The 22,021-nt window shown below is 42.9% G+C and overlaps 1 protein-coding gene across 1 annotated transcript in view; it reads left to right on the forward strand.

The window, feature by feature from the left end:
• LOC137347476 (uncharacterized) overlaps nt 1–13,408 on the forward strand; it is a 63,062-nt gene extending 49,654 nt beyond the window's left edge. The window contains exons 12-17 of the mRNA XM_068011922.1: nt 5,068–5,118; nt 5,607–5,657; nt 8,112–8,159; nt 11,320–11,393; nt 11,854–11,923; nt 13,366–13,408. Coding sequence (XP_067868023.1) covers nt 5,068–5,118; nt 5,607–5,657; nt 8,112–8,159; nt 11,320–11,393; nt 11,854–11,923; nt 13,366–13,392 — 321 coding nt within the window. The 3' untranslated portion in view covers nt 13,393–13,408. The remainder of the gene's footprint in view (nt 1–5,067; nt 5,119–5,606; nt 5,658–8,111; nt 8,160–11,319; nt 11,394–11,853; nt 11,924–13,365) is intronic.
• Nucleotides 13,409–22,021: the final 8,613 nt, after the last annotated feature.

A 22,021-nucleotide genomic window follows, 5' to 3' on the forward strand; every position in this document is an offset into this window, starting at 1 on the left:
ACCACCTACCTATACTAGGGGCAATTTATAATGGCCAATTTACCTATCAACCTGCAAGTCTTTGGCTGTGGGAGGAAACCGGAGCACCCGGCGAAAACCCACGCAGACACGGAGAACTTGCAAACTCCACACAGAGCAGTAGCCAGAATCGAACCCGCTGGAGCTGTGAGGTTGCGGTGCTAACTACTGTGCCACCATTGTGGTGGTGTGCTGCGCTCTCCATAACATGGCCTTCCAGAGAGGTGTGGCCCTTGAGGCCCTGGATGGAAACAGCTTATCGTTGGAGGAGCAGGAAGTAAGAGAGGAGGAGGCGTTGGTGGATAGCACAGAACCAAGAGATGCCCCTTCTGCATGACAAGGTGGCCTCCTCCTCGAGAAGAGGACTTGTCTCTTCCTCACGGCCTCCAGCATTACATCAAGATCAGCATCAATGAAGCAAGGGTCTGCCCTGCTCCTAGTGCCAGGTCTCCAGTTCCCCTGTGACATCTCACTTCCCTCTGGTGCAGTCGAAGGTTTTGGCACAAAATGCAGATCTCTCCCTCAGGACAACCAGCAACCTCAGTGATGGCTGCCGTGGGGTGTCTACATGAGTCCTACACTTCATCCATTTATCTCCATTCCCAGCCGTACTGTCTCTAGGTGGACAGGAAACCCGTCTCCATACCAAATAAGGGCATTTGAAAATCTGAATCTGAATCAGTTGCCCAACAGAGACAAGTTTCTGAGCCCAAACCAGACCTGGCTCCTGTTTCCTGCCTCCGTAATGAAAATCCAGCCTAAGGTGTTGCACAAGGATCTTCCTATGTTCTTAGAGATGTAGAGAATTAGGAAATGCCTGAGGTATCAAATTAATTCTTCATAGGAAGTTAAACATCTTGAGATGGTAGAGAAGCATCCGTTGTAAACAAGGTTGAGAGATAAGTGTACACAAAGTACAGATAAGCTCAGATGGCTGCACTCTTGCCTCTGGTTTATGAAGTTATGGATTCAAGCCCTATTAGAGGTCCAGGTTTATGATCTAGATCAGTACTGAGGGAGTGCTGCATTTTTTGAGATGCTGACCTTTGGTAAAATGTTAAACTGAAAAACCTGCCTGTTCCACTGCTTCGTTGGTATTTCCCTGGGTTTCATGGCCAACATTCTTTAACTAGTAACACCAACAAAAACAGGTTAACTGGCCATTCATCTCATTGCTTTTGTGGCATTGTACTATGTACAGAATGATAATGTGGTGCATGCATACTATATAGAGTAATTAAACTATACTCCAAAATAATTAATTGTGTGTGAAGCACCTGTGTACATGATAAGGCTTTATGATGTGCACATTAGAAGAATCTTGAAGAAAATTAAAGTAAGTGAGGCCAAAGATATGATTTTGGTGCTTTTAGAAGTTTTTTGTGGTTGCTGCTCCTGGGACTGTGATAGTCAATGGATTGCATTAAAGATTAGGCTAAACTGGTCCAAATCAATTGTGGAAAAAACACTTCATAAAATAAATGGATAGCCAACCATGTTGAGTTTGATGTTGGGAGAGGCAATTTATACTGGCCCTTCCGAACCTGATGCAACTCAATTTTGAAGTTCATCTGAAATCTTCTGATGATTGTCAATTGTTGTAAAAACCCATCTGGTTCTCTAATGTCCTTTAGGGAAGGATATCTGCTGTCCTTACCTGGTCTAGCCTACATGTGACTCCAGACCCACAGAAATGTGGTTGACTCTTAAATGCCCTCTGAAATAGCCTAGCAAACCACTCAGTTCAAGGGCAGTTAGGGATGGGCAATAAATGCTGGCCTAGCCAGCGACCCCCACATCCCACAAGCGAATAAAAAAAATATGGGTATTAACCCCTACTGCTGTGTACTTTTGAACCTAAACTACATGCCTACAGCTGCTGGGGGTGGTTTACTTCAACTGCTGTCATGAAATTGCATGGCTGAATTATGTTTACAAACCAAATTCAATGCCACTGTAAAACGTAAACCACTTCATTACAATATTAATACTTCTTAAAGAATATAGAAGTCATGAAGAAGAGTCAATGTGAATTTAGAGGCATGGTTTGTGCTTAGTTAAACTGCTGGAATTCTTGTTGGAGGTAACAACTTTCAGAAAATAACAAAAACAGAAAATGCTGGAAATACTGAGCACATCTGGTAGCATCGGTGGAGAGAGAAGCAGAGTTAATGGGGTGATTTTAACTTAATCTATCAGTCAGTAAACTGACAAGATTAGGTACAATACAGCTTGTACACCGCACCTGATTTTACTTGCCAGTGAAGTCAATAAGGTAGAATATTGGGCAGGGTGTAAAATCAGCTTTCCACTCCATCCCTTGGGTTTCCCACCCAGCGAGTTGGGTTAAAATTCTCCCTAATGTTTAAGGTTGATGACCTTTCATCAAAACTGGAAAAAGTTAAAAATGTAACAGATTTATCGCAAGTACAGAGGCAGGGAAAGGGGGAGAAAGAACAAAAGGGAAGGTCTCTGATAAGGTCAGACAGGAGAGATTAAATGTGAAAAGAGATGATGGTGCAAGGCAGAAGGAGGGTGGTAATGGGACAATTAAAGAAACAAAAGATGTGTTTAGTGGAGGTGCAAATGGAAAAATGCAGAATCATTAGCAACAGCTGCCATCCAAAAAAAAGGGAGCAAAGGTTATGATCGGAAATTGTTCAATTTCGTCAAACACAAAAGCAAAATACGACGGATGTTGGAAATCTGAAACGAAAACAGAAAATGCTGGAAATGCTCAGCAGACCAATTCTGATCAAGGTCACACAGACCTGAAACGTTAACTCTGTTTTTCTCTCCACGGATGCTGCCTAACCTGTTCAGTATTTCCAGCATTTTCTGTTTTTGTTAACTCAGGATTAAGTCCAGAAGGCTGTAAAGTGTATCATCGAAAGATGAGGTGCTGTTTCTCGAGCTTGTATTGAGCTTCATTGGAATAGTCTAGAAGGCTGAGGACAGAGAGATCAAAGTGGGAGTGGGGCAGTGAATTAAAATGACAGGCGACTGGAAGCTCGGGGTCATGTTTGCAAACTGAATGGAGGTGTTCCACGAAACCGTCACCCAAACTGCGTTTTGTCTCCCTGATGTAGAGGAGACTGCATTGTAAACAGTGAATGCAGTGCACTAAATTGAAAGAAGTTAAAGGTAATCGCTGTTTCACCTGGAAAGAGTGTTTGGGGCCTTGAATGATGAGTAGGAAGGAGGTAAAATGGCAGATGTAGCATCTCCTGCGTTTGCATGGGGAGGTGCTGTGAGAAGGGAGGGGGTGTCGGAAATGATAGAGGAGTGAACCAGGATCTCGCAAAGGTAACGGTCTCTTCAGAATGCTGAAAGGGGTTGGAAAGATGTGCTTGATAGTGGCATCATAATGGAGGTGATGAAAATTGGCAGAGGATCATGTATTGAATGTAGAGGCTGATGGAGTGGAAGATGAGACAAGGGAAAACCTTTCATGGTTTTGGGAGTGGGGGGAAGGGGTAACAGCAGAAGTGCAGGGCATGAAATGGACATGGTCGAGGGCCCTGTCAACCACGGTGGGAGGAATCCTCGATTGAGGATAAAGGAAGACATTTCAGAAGCACTGGTATGGAAGGTGCATTGTCAGAACAGATACAACAAAGATGGAGAAATGGGGAGAATGAAAGAGTCCTTATAGGAAGCAGGGTGTGAGAAAGTGTAGTCAAGGGAGCTGTAGGAGTCAGTAGTTTTATCGTGGATATTGGTTGATAGCCTATCCCCAGAAATAGACAGAGAAGTCAAGAAAGGGAAGAGTTGTAGATGAACCATGTGAAGGTGATGGAAGTCCAGTTCATGGCGCGAATAGGAAACAGCATCAATACAATCATCAGTGTACCAGAAAAAGAGGTGAGAGGCGGACCTGGAAAAAGAATGCTCCACATATCCCACAAAAGGGCAGACACAGCTAGGACCCATATGGGTTCCCATAGCAACACTTTACATTTGGAAGAATTGAGTGGAGTTAAAGGAGAGGAAGTTCAGCCAGGCAGAGGAGGGTGTTAATGGATGGGGACTGGTTGGGCCTCCGAAAGTAAAAGAGAGCCCACAAACTGTCCTGGGGGATGGAGGTGTAGAGAGATTGAATGTCCATGGTGAAAAGGAGACGGTTATGGCCTGGAAACTGTTAAAGTGACAGAGGGCATCAGAAGAGTCACAGATATAGGTGGAACGAGACTGGACAAGGGGAGAATAAATAGATTCAAGATGGAAAGAAATCAGTTCTGTGGGGAAACAACAGGCTGAAACAATGGGCCTACCAGGGCAGCCCTGCTTGTGGATCTTGCGAATGAGGTAGAAGCGGGCAATGAGATCGGAGGCTGTGGAGAGGATCTCCAGAGGAATGAGGTCAGTGACAGACCTAGAGACGATGGCTTGATGTTCGTAGGTGGGGTCGTAGTCCATGGTGGGGTAGGCAGAGGTGTCAGAGTTGGCATTCCGCTTCTGCTAGGTAGTGGTTGGTACGTCAGACAACAGCTGCAGATTTCCAGCATCTGCAGTACTTTTTTAAAAATTCATTCATGGGAAGTGGGCGTCACTGGCTATGCCAGCATTTATTGCCCATTCCTAATTGCCCTTGAGAAGGCAGTGGTGAGCTGCCTTCTTGAACCGCTGCAGTCCATGTGAGGTAGGTACACCCACAGTGCTGTTAGCTTTTATAACAACAGCTCTACCCTTGTCAGCAGGTTTGATGGCAACGTTAGGATGGGCCATGAGAGAACAGAGTGCTGCAAGTTTAAAGGGAGATAGGTTAATGTGAGTGAGGAACAGAGAAATTGAGACGGCCAATGACACGCTGGCAATTCTCAATGGAAGGATCTAGAGAAGGTAAGAGGCCAGGATATAGCAGTTAGTTGACAAGGGGTCCAGTTGATAAAATGACTTTGATTTTCAGGATTTTGACTAATTTGACCTGTGAAGCTTATGAACAAAAATATTCAAAGATTTAACCACAGGAGCTCAGTTCCTTTTTAAATCAAACAGGACCTTTTCTGATCTTGAAAAAGGAAATGACAAATTTCTTCTCTCTTGCAGATTGGAAGCATGGAGACATTTGAATATTCTTTCACTAAATCTAAAAGAAAGGTAACAATACATGCTTGGTGTAACCTAAATACTGCTTTATTTACATCTTCCTCGCTCCTATTAGTTCCAGCTTTCTAGGGACTTTGACACTTCACCAGGTTTCCTAAATTAAAATAAAATGTTAACTGTTCAGGGGCAAGGTCCCTAGTGCATGTGTGAATTCATCTGAATGGCTAATTATAATGTGGATAGGGAGGTTCAATACTTTGAATACAGTCCTCATATATTTGCAACTGTGCACATTCTTATCTATTAGTACTTCACCCACATGTCATCACAGGAGAGCTAGGAAATTAACTGGTCTTCAGTTCATGCAGTTACCGTTTAAATTGTTATGTACCTTGCATAAAGCTTGAATCAGTCACTGCACCTAAATGGTAGCCCAGGTCTATCTCATTCTTTCGAGTTTAGCTTGTAAACCCATAGCATGCAAATGTGTAAGATGAGAATCAGCTCAATCTTAACCAAAGTGTGTTTTATTTACATAGTCTTACTGTGCAGAGGAAGAAATGAAACTTGTGATGAAGGATAAAGCTGAGGTAACTATAATTCTATACATTTTAACTTCATGGGGAAGAGGCAAATAATAGGATTATACCAGATAGTTCATTTGTAAGCAGGATGTGGTTGGATCAATAAATCAAATGCATTTGTTCCAGAACCATTCTGTAATTCAAGTGTACAGTGCAATGGTGAAGACTACAAGAAATAATTGCAGTGTGTAGGGACTGTCTCATTGTTCTTTGATCTGTACATGCACTCTCTAAATGTAAAGTATTTCAGTGCACATTTTTAAACTCATTCTTGGGATATGGGGGTCACTTCAAAAGCTGGCATTTATTGCCCATCAATAGTTGCCTTTGAGAAAGTGGTGATGGGCCACCTCCTTGAACTGCTGCTGTCTGTTTTGGGAAGGTACTCCCAAAGTACTGTTAAATAGGGGATTTCAGGATTTTTATCAAGTGATGATGAAGGAACAACAATGCATGCCCAAGTTGAGATGGTCTTTTCCCATGTACAAACTGTCTTGCCCCTCCAGGTGGTAGAGGTTGCAGATTTGGGAGGTGCTGTCAAAAAAGCCTTAGCAGTTCTTCCTGTTGACAGTGCACATGGCAGCAATGATGTGCCCATAGTAGAAAGAATGTTTAAGGTGGTGGATGGAGTGCCAATCAAGTGCACTGCTTTATTTTTTTTTAATTCTTTCATGGTATGTGGGCATTGCTAGCAAGGCCAGCATTTGTTGCACATCCCTATCTGCCCTTGACAACAGAGGGCTGGCTATGCCATTTCAGAGGGCAGTTTTGCTCATTCTTTTAACCTATCAATATTTCTTTATAATGTTATACTTCCATCTACACTACTTACAGTGCCACCTATCTTTGTGCCATTAGCAAATTTGGACATGTGGCTTTCTTTTCCATCATCTAAGTTTTGAATAAATAGAATGAATAGTTGGGACCTCAACGCAGATGCTTGTGGGTCACCACTTGTCACATTCTGCCAATGAGAGTACCTGCCTGTTATCCCTACTCACTGTCTCCTGTCACTAAGCCAATTTTTAACCAGAGCAATAATTTTCCTTCAATTCCATGGGCTTCACTTTAGCTAACAGATTTTTAAAAATAATTAACTGAACTTAAATTTCACCAGCACCTGTGGTGAGACTTGAACCCATGTCCCCAGGGAATTAGTCCCTAGATTACTAGTTCAGTAGCATTACCACTATGCCACCATCTCCCCTGTACTTAGCTGGTGTTGAACATCTTGAGTGTTGTTGGAGCTGCACTCATCTAGGTAATAGAAGTGTATTTCATCGCACTTCTGAATTGTGCTTTGTAAGTGGTGGAGAGGCTTTGGGGAGTCAGAAGATGAACCACTCACCACAGACTACCCAGCCTCTGACCCGATTTAGTAGCCATGGCATTTATGTGTCTGGTCAGTTCAGTTTCTAGTCAATGGCAAGCTCCCAGGATGTTGATAATGGGGTAATTGTTGATGGTAATGCCATGAATATGTCAGAATAAGATGAGCCCTACTTGTTCCAAAGGAGCACTGTGGATTTTGTTTAAAAAATGACCAGCCAATTCATTGATTCAGGGGTTAAGCAATAACCTGACACCGAATAGATGGGTTGAACCTCCCTGTTTTTCTATTATTTATATTTGCTGTGACTTATTGACTTAAATGCGCTATCAATGGCATGATACAAGTTGCAATGATGTATCTGTGCTCCTCAATGGAAGAGAAACTTGCTGTAATTCATATTTAGTGCTTTTCAGAGGGTCAGCGATATTTTGATGTGAGGGGAGAATATGTCTGCTATGTTTTCTAATCATGTGTAATTGGAAATGGTTTTCTCTATGCCTAGTTACAGTCTTTGTGCAATATTTCCTCCAGTACAAAAAATATTCTACCTGATGGACCCATTGCCAGAAGGTTTTACTACTTGAGTCCATTTTCCCTTTAATTTTTTCCCCCCAGTATCAGTGCCCCTTTACACCAGTTTCTGAGAGGTCCCCAAGAAGGGCGAACTCACTCAATGATATTCCTCACTGTGAGTTTTACTCCATACCGTCCCTCAGCTAATCCACTGAGAAGAGGCGTTTAGCAAAGCAAGAGATCAGACTGACACTATTGTTCTGATGGTGTGTAATGCCACCCTTTCGGAGCAGAAACAAACTGACATTGTTGATACTTTCCAGTTATGCTCGAAACTCTGCCTTCATCCCACAGTCCTAGCCCAGTTGCTTCTCTCATTAGAACTGGTTCTCTTTCACTTAATTGCACCTTCCAGAAGGAGCAGCTAGGTTCATGACGTTCCCATGAGACATTATGTCAGCATGTTTTTTATGTGCAGGGTATGTGTATGTTTATACATTCCCCTCAAGTATCCAATCTGGGTCTTATGCAGTTTAAATTCCTATCTACGCTGCTGAACATCAAAGTTTGAAACATTTTTGAACTGTAAAATGTTGTTTTTATTTCTTATACAGATTGACTACAAGAACAAACAAACTAAATTTGCTCTAGAGCACTATCAGGTAAATTTTACAACTTGGGGTCTTAGAACAAATGTGCCAAAACCTTGGGGTTCAGTTAACCAAGAAAAATATGCAGAACTAACTATGTTATTGGGGTGTATTTATTGACCCTTGGAGGTCTTGTAGTTCCAGTGAATTCCAAGCTTACTGGATCAGCTACTTAAATTTTAAGCCAATTCCATGCTGCTGATAGGAAATGTGGGTTACTACTAACGTTACAGTAGTAAAGCTACTCATATCAGGGTAGCTTTACTTCTGTAAGATTTAACTTCGGTCATGCTTACTTGAGTGGCCTTGTAAGCACGTAACTGGTGGGGGGGGGGCGAGAAAAGGCCACTGCTGAGTTGTTTTGTGATGTTCAAGGCAGAAGCTGGAACCATAGAAACAGGAGTAGGCCATTTAACTCCTCATGCCTGTTCAGCCATGACTGATCTGTGACCTAACTCCATATACCCACCTTTGCCCCAAATCCATTAATACCTTTGGTCAACAAAAATCTACCAATCTCAATTTTAAAAATAATAATTGATCTAGCATCAATTGCTGTTTGCAGAAAAGAGTTTCAAACTTCTACCACCCTTTGCATGTAGAAGTGTTTCCTAATTTCACTCCTGAAATGCCTGGCTCTAACTTTTAGTCTATGCCCCCTAATCCTAGTCTCCCCAACCAGCAGAAATCGGGTAGATAGCAAGAAACTATCTGTTCCCTTTAACAGCTTGAAAGCATTTAATCAAATCACCACCTTAACTGTCTAAACTCCATGTAATACAATCCAGGTTTGTGCAATCTCTCTTTGTAATTTAACCCTTGGAGGCCACATATCATTCTGATAAATCCATGCTGCACTCCCTCCAAGGTCAATATATCCATCCTATGGTGTGGTACTCAGAACTGCTCACAGTACTCCAGGTGTTCTAACCAGGGCCTTGAATAGCTGAAGCATGATTTCTACCCCTTTGTACTCAAGCTCACTAGACTTAAAGTCCAGCATTCAATTATCCTTTTTGTTTATTATCTGTACCTGTTCATGACATTTTTTAATGATTATATAACTGGATCCTCAAGTTTCTTTGGACCTCCACCATTTAGAAAGTATACTGTTCTGTTCCTTTCAGATTCAAAGTGGATGACCTCACATTTGCCTACATTGAAAGCCATTTGCCACAATTTTGCTAATTCTTTTAACCTATCAATATTTCTTTATAATGTTATACTTCCATCTACACTTCTTAAAGTGCCGCCTATCTTTGTGCCAGTAGCAAATTTGGACATGTGGCTTTCTATTCCACCATCTAAGTTTTTAATCAATACCATGAATAGTTGGGACCTCAACACAGATGCTTGTGGGTCACCACTTGTCACATTCTGCCAATTAGAGTACCTGCCTGTTATCCCTACTCACTGTCTCCTGTCACTAAGCCAATTTCTTAACCAGAGCAGTAATTTTCCTTCAATTCCATGGGCTTCACTTTAGCTAACAGTCTCTTATAAGGGACTTTATCAAATGCCTTCTGGAAGTCCACAGAAATAACATCCATACAAATTTCCTTGTCCACTACTTTAGTCAGCTTTTTAAGAAATTCAATCAGGCATGTCAGGCATGACTTCTCTACCTTTTACAAATCCATGCTGTTTCTCTATGATCAGCAGGACATTTTCAAGATGTTCAGCCACCCTATTCTTAATTATAGACTCTAGTAATTTCCTAACAACAGATGTAAGGCTAACTGGTCTATAATTCCCGGTTTCCCTCCCTGTCGCACCCCCCCACCTTTCTTAAATAGCGGAGCAACGTGCACAGTTTTCCAATCTAAAGCAATGTTTCCCAAATCTAGAGAACTTTGGAAGTTTATAGTCAGATCATCTGCAGTGTTCTCACTTCCTTTAAAACTCTGAGGTGGAAACCATCTGGTCCTGGGGATTTGTCACTCTTTAGTGCCATAATTTTTTTCATTACCATTATTTTGCTTATGTTTATTTGGGTGAGTCCATGTCCCTAATTCAATAATAGTTTCCCAGGGATGTCCAGCACGCTGACCTCTTCCTTTGCTGTAAATACTCATACTAATTAATTATTCAGCATGTCTACCATTTCCTTATTTTTGTTGACAAAATCACCGTTAATCAGTTTTTAAGGGACCCATTTGGTCCTGACTGCTTTCTTTTTCCCTAATGTAATTTTTTTTAAATTGTGTTGATTTTGATATCCTTTACAAGTTTCTTTTCATGCGCTCTTTTTGTAGTTCTTGCTATCTGTTTTGTCACTCTTTGCTGTTCTTTGTATCTCCCATTCACCCATTTTTGTATGTTTTTTATGTTGTCTCTTACCTCTAGTTGTCCATGGTTGTCTTTTTTGGCAAGTAGAGCTTTTGCCCTTGGGGGTATAAACTGGTTCTGTATCACAGTTTACTCTGATTAATCCTCAAACCCCACATTTTGCTAAAGAATTACACTCAAGGCACTCCTTTATATACACACCATCAGAGTAGAGAAGCCACAGGATATGGTGTGATTGGAGGGGCGGTCAAGAATATGGGTGGACTAATTTACATGGAAGAGAAGTTTATGGAACACAGTGAATTCAGAGGCAAGAGAGTATGGTCACTGAGGAGTCTTGGGAGGCTGGTAGATGATGAGGATTTTAAAGGAGTGGAAAGAGACAGGTGCATGGTGATGTACTTGAAATAGCACAAACACTGTCTAGAAGTGTAGATTGTACATAGATGCGATCAGACTGACATATATTTAACATGCCAAATTGAGTTTTCATCTGTATTGCCAGTCGCCTGATCATGCCTAGGCAAGCACTGAGCCAGCACACTTGCACAGGTAAACTGATAGTCCCGTGAGTTGATACAGCTTATATGATGTCACATAGTGCAGTAAGAGGCAGCTAATGCTTGCAGCTTCCCAGACATTGGGTTCCTTGTCACAGGCAGATGGCAGCCCTCCCCCACACATCACCAGAATCAAGGATAGCATAGGATCTGTTCATATGCCTTCTCTCTGCGAGTTCATATGATATGTACAGAGGCCTAGGAGCAGAGTACAGTTTACTGACTAATGGTGCATTGTGAGGGTGGCAGAGAGAGAAAAGGCAAAGAAATGACTAAAATATTGAATTTTTGAGATAACACTGTGTGAACTTTCATTCATTTAGGGTTTGGATGTGGACCTTAAATATTCTGAGGAGCTGTTTGATGAGATTGATGATGATGAGGACAGTGCTGAACTGTAAGTACTAGAATTACATGTATGATGTGTAAGTGAGCAAACACAACTCATAGCATCACTCATCAACCACTGTGCAAGGACATGTTCAACCACTGAGACATAACAGAACAATATTGCCCATGTCCTTGCTGAACTCTTTCATAGAACTAGGGCCAGTCATCTACTTTAAAAAAAAGTTGTTGGAGAAGAAAAAAGAGGAAGAGAACCATTGCTGAGCACACCATGGTATTTGGAATAGTTCAGTAATTAAATGGTAGCTTGTGGGAAGATGCGGGTTGTTCCCTCCTTTTATATATGGTCCGTCTGTTCCTATGTTCTGGGATGTTTGGCTATCTGTTTGCAGTTCCAGCTTTTAGAAAATCATTTTGAGAAGTCTTTGTAAATGAAAGTTGTATACACTGACTGAAGTATTACCATTTGTAGCTATACCATTCTCCTGCTCATTTTTGTTTCTTTGTAGGGAGACACAAACAATATTGTGCCTTCCATTCTTGTGTTGGAAAAGGAGAAATAAGCACAAGGAGGATAAGGTGAGTTAAAGACAATAATTTATTCTTGTAAAGTTGCCTTTAAAATATTTTCAACAAAAAAAATGCCTTTTGGCTAATCATAATGGACCAGATTTCAGAATATGAGGGTTGTAGGTTACAGGTATAGCTTTCCGTTCATGATGAGCTGTTGATCACAAGAGCCCCAGACAGTTGCTAAGTAGAGATGAGGTGCTTGAGGCTGGAGTGGAGTGGGGTTTGCAAGGAAGGATAAGTCCTCTGAATATGACATTGTCTTTGCTCGCTGGTAATAGCAACTGATGGATGTCTTGGAGCAGTTTTCTGATCCCCCTCAACTGGGAATGGGAATTATTGGTATTTAATTTGCATGGTATGAAATGTATGGAACACACTTTGGATACAATGGAAAATTGAGATGATTTTGTTTGTTGCCTTAGTATATTCAATATAAAATCAGGTATAAACACCATAGTGCAAAAGGGCTGTTTTAAATTCACATAGCACTAGTCTTGTACCCCACTAGAGATCTGCAACCTAAGTGCACTATTCTGAAGTTGAGTTTAATCTATCCTGTCAATTGAAACTTCAACCAGGGTCATTCTGCAAATGTAGACATTTTTTGCACTTCTTTACTCTATCTGCTTATACCGTTTTATTAGGTTCTAGCTATTTTGTTTTGGTGAAAGATCAGAAAATCAGGTTTATTTTACTAATAATTAGTAGAACAAAGTTGACAGGAAATGAATAGCCATCCCGGTCCACTGTATCTGTTCCCTGTACCTTGCATTCTGTACCTCTGTGCATTTGAGTATGAAAGTGCAGCAAAATTACAAAAGCAATGAAGGTTTTCTTACTTTTACCTGTATGTACAGAACAAATTTAGGTGCAATGATCATAATGTACTGTCCAGATAGTTTGCAGTATGTGATTTCTGCTCTAGTCAAACATGTAGCAAGACACAGAGCCTATATTTTCTTTCATTTTGCTGTATTGCAGATAGTGTAGTTATAGCGGGATTGTACAAATGAATACAATTCTTTATTTTAAAATGTACAAACGATTAAAATTTGTTTCAGTCCCTTCCACCTACTTTAGGCAAATAACTTCAAATGTGTCACGCAGAAAAGGTGTTCAGAAGTATGCAATGAAGAGTGAACAGTGATGGACATTACATTAATGTGCTGTAGTGTTGGGATGTTCAATGTCACACTGAGCCAGTAATTTGTGCCAGCTCCAGTTGAATTGCTTCAGATGAGTCTAGCTCCAGGCAGTAACTTAATTGGTGTTAAATGCTGCAGTGGGCATCCTTTAATCTGCCTTATTTTAAGGACTTATCCCAGTTTGAATAAGGGTTGGGAATTTTCAGCAACGTGTCCGTTTGTCACACAGCCAATGAAGACTGAAATTGAGCTTATTATATACAGCAAATTCAGAGCTTTGATTGCTTTTTTTTTGTTTTCCAGCAGGGCACAAGCTGCTTTGGGAGATAACTTCCTGCCTGTAGAGATCTGTTAAGATGGAATTAATTGATCTGTTTTATAATAAGTGGAGTTCCACAAATTCTGTTGTAAATTGTTTTGCCTGTTGATATGTTTAGCTGCTCTGTTTTGACTTTTAAGCTAACTTTAATAAAGATATTATTTCCATAATACAGTCATAGCATTTCCTGGCTCCTCCCAGGATGTGTGTTGGTGACAAACTAGTTTCTGCAACACTGTATTGCTGGCTTTTTGGCTCAGACCCAGTTTTAAATCACTGTCACTTTGGTGCCTCTATTTGACAGTCTTGGTCAGGTCTGCTGCAGAGGGAAGGAAATGGAATGTGAAGATTTAACTTTCACATGTCTCAAGAATGCCTTCGTAAAAAGCCAACCGTAGAGGTGTTGTTGCAATCCAGTATACTACATGCTAAATGTCTCTGTAGGGAATGGATAGTGCCAATGTTGGGAGCAGAATGGGATAACAAGTAAAGGCAACTAACCTATCTTTTGTTTCACAATCATCCATTCATCTGACCATATATTGTAGATGATGGTTGTAACTTAATCTTATAAACAAGTATGGGGGCTGATGCCTGCAGCAATTTCAAATAATGTTCTTAGATCGTGGCAGCGTGGAGGCAGTGAATAAACTGGAACAGATCCCATCAGGAGTATGCATGTCGTCTTTTATATCTTTCATTGCTGTTCCTTTTGTGACTATTTATGCATTCCACCAAGGAACCTTCTCTCAATCCCAATTCCTCTGGCACATCATGTTGGAGTTCAGGATAGTGTGGCTGACACGACTGCACTTGCAGGTCTTGTCTATCCTGTAGATGGCACCACATTCTGTTACCCAAGAAAAAATACAATCTTGTTCTCTAATCTAAAGTAGAATATTGACGGTTCAGCATTTAGTAGTCTAGTAGTAGAGTGATAGACTACTGGCAAAGTTAGCCAGCAGGAACTTTACAGGCAGCTAGGTCCCATAGAGAGGTGGAATTTTGACAGGAGCAGTACCCAAGTCCACCTTGAATTAAAATATGCTACATCAGTTCTGCTCCAGAATTTGAATCCAGGGTCTAGAAATTTGGCAATGTCCATTCTTGGGTGCCTAAATCTGCTAACAGCTGGGGCTCAAATAGTTAGGTCCAAGGAGCCCGGGATTTTCAGCCTACAACTTCATTAACATATAAATGGCACCGCGGTAGGAGCCCACACAGGTTCATGCACCAATGTTCAAGTAAGTGATTGAGTAAGATTGCGGAAGTCTGGAGGAGGAACAGCTGGGCCTAAGAGTATCTGTTGAGGATCGGCAAATAACATCACTGGGGTCTGCAGTACTTTTGGGAGGGGCCTCGGTGCAATTGTGGGGGGGTCGGCAAAGAACATCGCAGGGTTCTGCAGTATTGTTGGGGGCCTTGAAGTGCAGCCAGGACATCTGTTGGGGGTTGGCAAAGCACATCACGGGATGTCTGCAGTCAGAGGGGTTTAGGAGATCGGGTGATCGTCCTGGAAGTCAAGAGTCGGGAGTGATGTGAGAGATCTCAGGAGCCAGAATAATTAAGGTGAATACTAACCTTCTTTTCCATTTCAAGCTGCTTATGGTTGGTTTTCCTGTAGGCAATCAGCACTAGTTCTGGCTTCCTCAAGCTCAAGCCAGAGTTGCAAGACGGAGCAAATCAGGCACTAGGCCATTTACATACGCAAATAAGGATCCTAACATCTGCTTCTGACATGGATAAAAGGCACTCTTGTTGGCCTTTATTAAAATGGCGTCCGAGGCACACGCATCAGAATTGTATGCGTGTGGCACAGACACCATTTTGGAATCGCAACAGCACCATAACGCCAAAAACCTTGGTGCTACGGAGCTGAATCTCTATTCCCTAATGTTTAATAGACTATCCTTCCCCAACACAGGAGCTACCATGTGATAACTACCATGTCTGCCTTTTGAGTCCCTTCTTGCTCCATGCTGCTTCAGAAAAGGGACTTGTTTCCAATGGGGGATACTGTCATTCAAGTTGCCCTTATGCTATGTTACTGATGGTAGACCTAATGCATGTAACCTTTTTACCACTAGTATGTTGTCTCTGTGTGCTAGGCTTTTCATACTTTGAGTGAGGAACACATTTCCAAGTGGGTGAGAGGGTAAGATATGTAATGAGCCTAGTTCTATCTAATTAAATCCCAAGATTCAAATATTGCCTCTTGCTGTACCAAATAAGGGGTCATAAGGCTACAATCCCAAAAAGCATATTCTCCTCTATTTGATTACAGTATAGTTGTAAAGCTGAAAGAAATGGGAAAATAGCAAATTTTAAAGGCAACAATGGGGGGGGGGGGGGGGGGGAGGTGGTCCTCAGCACTTTCCAAATTATTTCCATTTGTTGTGGAGTGGGTGGCGGGCAACCAATCAAAGTTGAGGAGCCAAAAATGAAATTATATACCAACTGCTCCACACATTAATGTTCACATCAAATCGGTCTGATATTGCTCATTGTGTCAACTTGGCTCAGTTGGTAGCACTCTTACCTTTGCTTCAATAGATTGTGGATTCAGTCCTGACTGGACTGGAGTACATAATCGAAGTTAATGCTCCAGTGCGATATGAGGAAGTGCTGCATTGTTGGAGATGCCACCTTTTGAATGAGATGCTTAACGATGTTTAGAAAAATGTAAAAGATCTCATGGCGTTACTTGAAGAAGAAATGAGACTTCTCCTGGTATCATGGTCAACATTTTCCTCAACCAGCATCAGCTGAACATCTGGCTGTTTGTTGGGATCTGGTGCACAAATTGGTTGCTACCTTTGCAAACAAAACAGTGACTGCACTTCAGCAGTAGTCAGTTGATTGTAATCCACTTTAGGATGTCTTACGGTTGTGAACGGTACTTTATTAATGAAAGTTCCTGTCAGTTTACCTTATTCTGTAATCAATTCCAAATGATGGTGGAGGAATATCTTACATCTGAACTTTGTGTCCCCTGAGCGAAATGAGTGAATTTTGAGTTGAAGGAATCAACAATTAAACTTGTTTAATCAAGGATGGAACATAAAGCACAAAAACTGAATCACTCACCAGTCTCACCAACAATGCACATTTAGATCTGTTAATTCATAGCAGTATTCAAAAGGCTGAGACTTCACCCACACTAAGCAATCAGATGTTTAAACGGTTAGCTGTACCTGATCTATGGTGGCACAGTGCTGAAATTAATCCTAAACAACGATTTCGGTTTTTGTCACCCTGTTGACAGGGAGTTGAAAGGTGAAATTCTTCAATTACTCCGTATGAATAATGAACTTCAGAAGCTAATCAGAATGGGGACTGAAGGGTGTGAAAGGGTATTTAAATTTTCAGGAGGTTGCAGAGATATGTTGGGTGAGGCTATGGAGAGATTTGGAGGAAGATCATTTATATTTACTGTGTTGAGGGAGCTTATGCAGATCGTTGAGGATGTCTGATGGGTACGCAGTAGCAGAGTGGTATTGGAGTCCCAGAGACCCAGAGTATTTAATCCGGAATTAAAAAGCTAGTCAAATGATGGCCATGAAACCATTGTCAATTGTTGAAAAAACCCCATCTGATTCACTAATGTCCTTTAGGGAAGGAAATCTGCTGTCTTTACCTGGTCTGGCCGACATGTGACTGCAGACCCACAACAATGTGGTTGACTCTTAAATGCCCTCTGAAATGGCCTAGCAAGCCACTCAGTTGCATCTAACCACTACAAAGTCAATGAAACTGGACAGACCACCTGGCATCGACCTAGGCACCGGAAACGACAATGGCAGCGCAGCCCTGTCGATCCTGCAAAGCCCTCCTTACTAATATCTGGGGGCTTGTGCCAAAGTTGGTAGAGCTGTCCCAGGTTAGTCAAGCATCAGCCTGACAAAGTCATTCTCACGGAATCATACCTTACAATGTCCCAGACACTGCCATCACCATCCCCGGGTATATTCTGTCCCACCGGCAGGACAGATCCAGCAGAGGTGGTGGCACAATGATATACAGTCGGAAGGGAGTTGCCCTGGGAGTCCTCAACGCTGACTCCGGACCCCCTGAAGTCTTATGATATCAGGTCAAACATGGGCATGGAAACCTCCTGCTGATCACCACTACCACCCTCCCTCAGCTGATGAATCAGCATTGAGGGTGGCAAGGGCACAGAATGTACTCTGGGTGGGCGAACTTAAGTGTCCATCACCAAGAGTGGCTCGGTGACACCACTACTGACCGAGCTGGCCGAGTCCTAAAGGGCATAGCTACTACACTGGGTATGCGGCAGGTGAAGACGGAACCAACAAGAGGGAAAAACATCCTCACCAGTCTACCTGTCGCAGATGCATCTGTCCATGTCAGTATTGGTAGGAGTGACCACCAATGTGGAGACGAAGTCCTGCCTTCACATTGAGGATACATACCCTCTATCGTGTTGTGTGGCACTACCATCGTGCTAAATGGAATAGATTTCAAACAGATCTAGCAATGCAAAACTGGGCATCCATGAGGCACTGTGGGCCATCAGCAGCAGCAGAAGTGTACTCAACCACAATCTGTAACCTCATGGCCCAGCAGATTCCCCACTCTGCCATTACCATCAAGCCAGATGACGAACCCTGGTTCAATGAAGAGTGCAGGAGGGCATGCCAGGAGCAGCACCAGGCATACCTCAAAATGAGGTGTCAACCTGGTGAAGCTACAACCCAGGACTACTTGTGTGCCAAACTGCATAAGCAGCATGCTTAGACAGAGCTAAGCGATCCCATAACCAACGGATCCGATCTAAGCTCTGAAGTCCTGCCACATCCAGCCGTGAATGGTGGTGGACAATTAAACAACTAACTGGAGGAGGTGGCTCCACAAAAATCCCCATCTTCAATGATGGAGGAGCCCAGCACATCAGTGCGAAAGCTAAGGCAGAAGATTTGCAACAATCTTCAGCCAGACGAGCCGAATTGATGATCCATCTTGACCTCCTCCTGAAGTCCCCAGCATCACAGGTGCCAGACTTCAGCCAATTCGATTCACTCTGCGTGATATCAACAACCGACTGAAGGTACTGGATACTGCAAAAGCTATGGGCCCTGACAATATTCCGGCAATAGTACTGAAGACGTGTACTCCAGAACTTTCCATGCTCCTAGCCAAGCTGTTCCAGTACAGCTACAACTCTGGTATCTACCCGGCAATGTGGAAAATTGCCCAGGTATGTCCTGTACACAAAAAGCAGAACAAGTCCAACCCGGCCAATTTCCGCCCCATCAGTCCACTCTCAATCATCAGTAAAGTGATGGAAGGTGTCATCGACAGTGCTATCAAGTGGCACTTGCTTAGTAATAACCTGCTCAGTGATGCTCAGTTTGGGTTTTGCCAGGGCCACTCAGCTGCTGACCTCATTACAGCCTTGGTTCAAACATGGACAAAAGAGCTGAACTCAAGAGGTGAAGTGGGAGTGACTGCCCTTGACATCAAGGCAGCATTGACCGAGTATGGCATCAAGGAGCCCTAGCAAAACTTAAATCAATGGGAATCGGGGAAAACTCTCCGCTGGTTGGAGTCATACCGAACGCAAATGAAGATGGTTGTGGTTGTTGGAGGTCAATCATCTCAGCTTCAGGACATCACTGCAGGAGTTCCTCAGCGTAGTGTCCTAGCCCCAATCATCTTCAGCTGCTTCATCAATGACCTTCCTACAATCATAAGGTTAGAAGTGGGGATGTTCACTGATGATTGCACAATGTTCAGCACCATTCGCGACTCCTCAAATACTGAAGCAGTCCATGTAGAAATGCAGCAAGACCTGGACAATAGGCTTTGGCTGATAAGTGGCAAGTAGCATTCGCGACACACAAGTGCCAGGCAATGACCATCTCCAACAAGAGAGAATCTAACCATCTCTCCTTGACATTCAAGGGCATTACAATCACTAAGTCCCCCACTATCAACATCCTAGGGGTTACCATTGACCAGAAAATACCGTGGCTGCAAGAGCAGGTCAGAGGCTAGGAATCCTGCGGCGAGAAACTCACCTCCTGACTCCCCAAAACCTGTCCACCATTTACAAGGCACAAGTCAGGAGTGTGATGAAATACTCTCCACTTGCCTGGATAAGTGCAGCTCCAACAACACTCAAGGAGCTTGACACCATGGCGCAGTGGTTAGCACCGCAGCCTCACAGCTCCAGGGACCCGGGTTCGATTCTGGGTACTGCCTGTGTGGAGTTTGCAAGTTCTCCCTGTGTCTGCGTGGGTTTACTCCGGGTGCTCCGGTTTCCTCCCACAAGCCAAAAGACTTGCAGGTTGGTAGGTAAATTGGCCATTATAAATTGTCACTAGTATAGGTAGGTGGTAGGTAAATATAAGGACAGGTGGGGATGTTTGGTAGGAATATGGGATTAGTGTAGGATTAGTATAAAAATGGGTGGTTGATGGTCGGCACAGACTCGGTGGGCCGAAGGGCCTGTTTCAGTGCTGTATCTCTAATCTAATCTAATCTAATCTAATCATCCAGTACAAAGCAGCCTGCTTGATTGGCACCCATTCACAAACATTCACTCCCTCCACCACCGACGCACAGTGGCAGCAGTGTGTACCATCTACAAGATGCACTGCAGCAAAGCACCAAGGCTCCTTCGATAGCACCTTCCAAACCCACGACCTCTACCAACTAGAAGGACAAGGGCAGCAAATGCATGGGAACACCACCACCTGCAAGTTCCCCTCCAAGCCACACACCATCCTGACTTGGAACTATATCGCCGTTCCTTCACTGTCACTGGGCCAAAATCCTGGAACTCTCTTCCTAACAGCACTGTGGGTGTACCTATCTCACATGGACTGCAGCGGTTCAAGAAGGTAGGTCACCACCACCTTCTCAAGGGCAATTAGGGATGGGCAATAAATGCGGGCCTGGCCAGCGACACCCACATCCCATGAATAAATTTTTTTAAAATCAGGATTTACTACGAATCAGGATATGGGTGGCTGAAATTTGGACAAGCTGGAACTCATGGAGGATGGGAGGCCAGCAAAGAGAACATTGCAGAGATTGAGCCTAGATGTAATAAAAGTATCGTTTTAATATTGGAGTGACAGAACTAGGAGTGGAGGAGGGCATTGCTGCAGAGGTGATTAGGTTGTGGAGGGGTTTGAAATAGCTCTGGGTTGAACGGGATGCCAAGTTTTTGCATGATTTGGTTCAGTCTAAGAAAGTGGTCAGGATGGAAGATGTGGTCTGGCAAAGGATTGGAGTTTATAATGGGGGGCCAAAAATAATTGAGGAAAGTTGGAGTGAATTTTGAGTGATCTTAAAGTTACTATCAGAGATGAATGCTGATAGCGTAAGGACAAATGAAATGGTGGAAAAGCAGAGTTGCATGTCACCAGCATATATAGGGAAAGTGGCTTCAAGCCTGTGCATGATGACACCGAGGACCAGCATGTAAATAAGGAAGAAGATGAGTCAAGGACAGATCCTTGGAGGACTTCAGAGATGACAGTGTAGGAAAAGGAAGAGGAGCAATTTCTAAAACTCAGTTCGTTCTGAAGAAGGGTCACTGACCTGAAATGTTAACTCTGCTTCTCTCTCCACAGATGCTGCCAGACCTGCTGAGTATTTCCAGCGTTTCTTGTTTTTATTTCAGATTTCCAGCATCTGCAGTATTTTGCTTTTATATTAACTAGAGTACTGTGACCAGTTCTGGTCACCATGCATTAGGAAGGATGTGCAGGTCCTTGAGAGGGTGTAGAGGAGATTTACCAGAATGGTTCCAGCTACAAGGTTAGTTTGGAGAAGCTGGGGTTGTTCTCCTTGGAGCAAAGGAGCTGAGGCGAGATTTGATAGAGGTGTACAATATTATGACAGGTTTCGATCAGGTAGACAAAGAAAAGCTGTTGTTAGCTGATGGTACAAGGACTAGGGGACACACATTTAAGGTTTTGGGAAAGAGATGCAAGGGGAATGTGAAGAAGAACTTTTTTACGGGAGTGGTAATGACCTGGGACTCGCTGCCTACGAGGGTGGTGGAAGCGGAAATGATCAATTATTTCAAAAGGAAATTGGATAGGTACTTGAGGGAAACAAACTTGCAGGGCTACGGGAGTAGAGCAGGGAATGGAACTGACTGGATTGCTCTACCGAGAGCCAACATGGACTCAATGGGCCTCTTTCTGTGCCGTTATGGCTCAGTCCTTTGGAGCCAGATAATAGGAGAGATGGTGGAGATGGATGGTATGGTGGACCATATTAGGAACATGTGAACAGGAGTAGGCCATTCAGTCTCTCGAACCTGCTCTGCATTTCCATCATCTACCACAACTCCAGTTAACCACCTTATCTCCATATCCCCCGATATCCTTACCTAACAGGAATCTGTGATTACAGTCTTGAAAGCTCCAGTTGTCCCAGCATCCAACACCTTTTGGGGGAGAGAATTCCAGATTTCTACTACCCTTTGGGTAAAAAAATGCTTTTTAATTTTCCTCCTAAATACCCTAGCTCTAATTTTATAGCTTACCCTTGACTTGATACCCCCATTACAGGAAATCGATTCCGTCATCAGAGGAGTGCTGTGGAGAGGTCAAGGAATGGTAATGTACCAGTCACAGTAGATGTTATTTGTGACTGACC

This window comes from Heterodontus francisci, chromosome 32, assembly GCF_036365525.1.
Source record: "Heterodontus francisci isolate sHetFra1 chromosome 32, sHetFra1.hap1, whole genome shotgun sequence".
NCBI lineage: Eukaryota > Metazoa > Chordata > Chondrichthyes > Heterodontiformes > Heterodontidae > Heterodontus > Heterodontus francisci.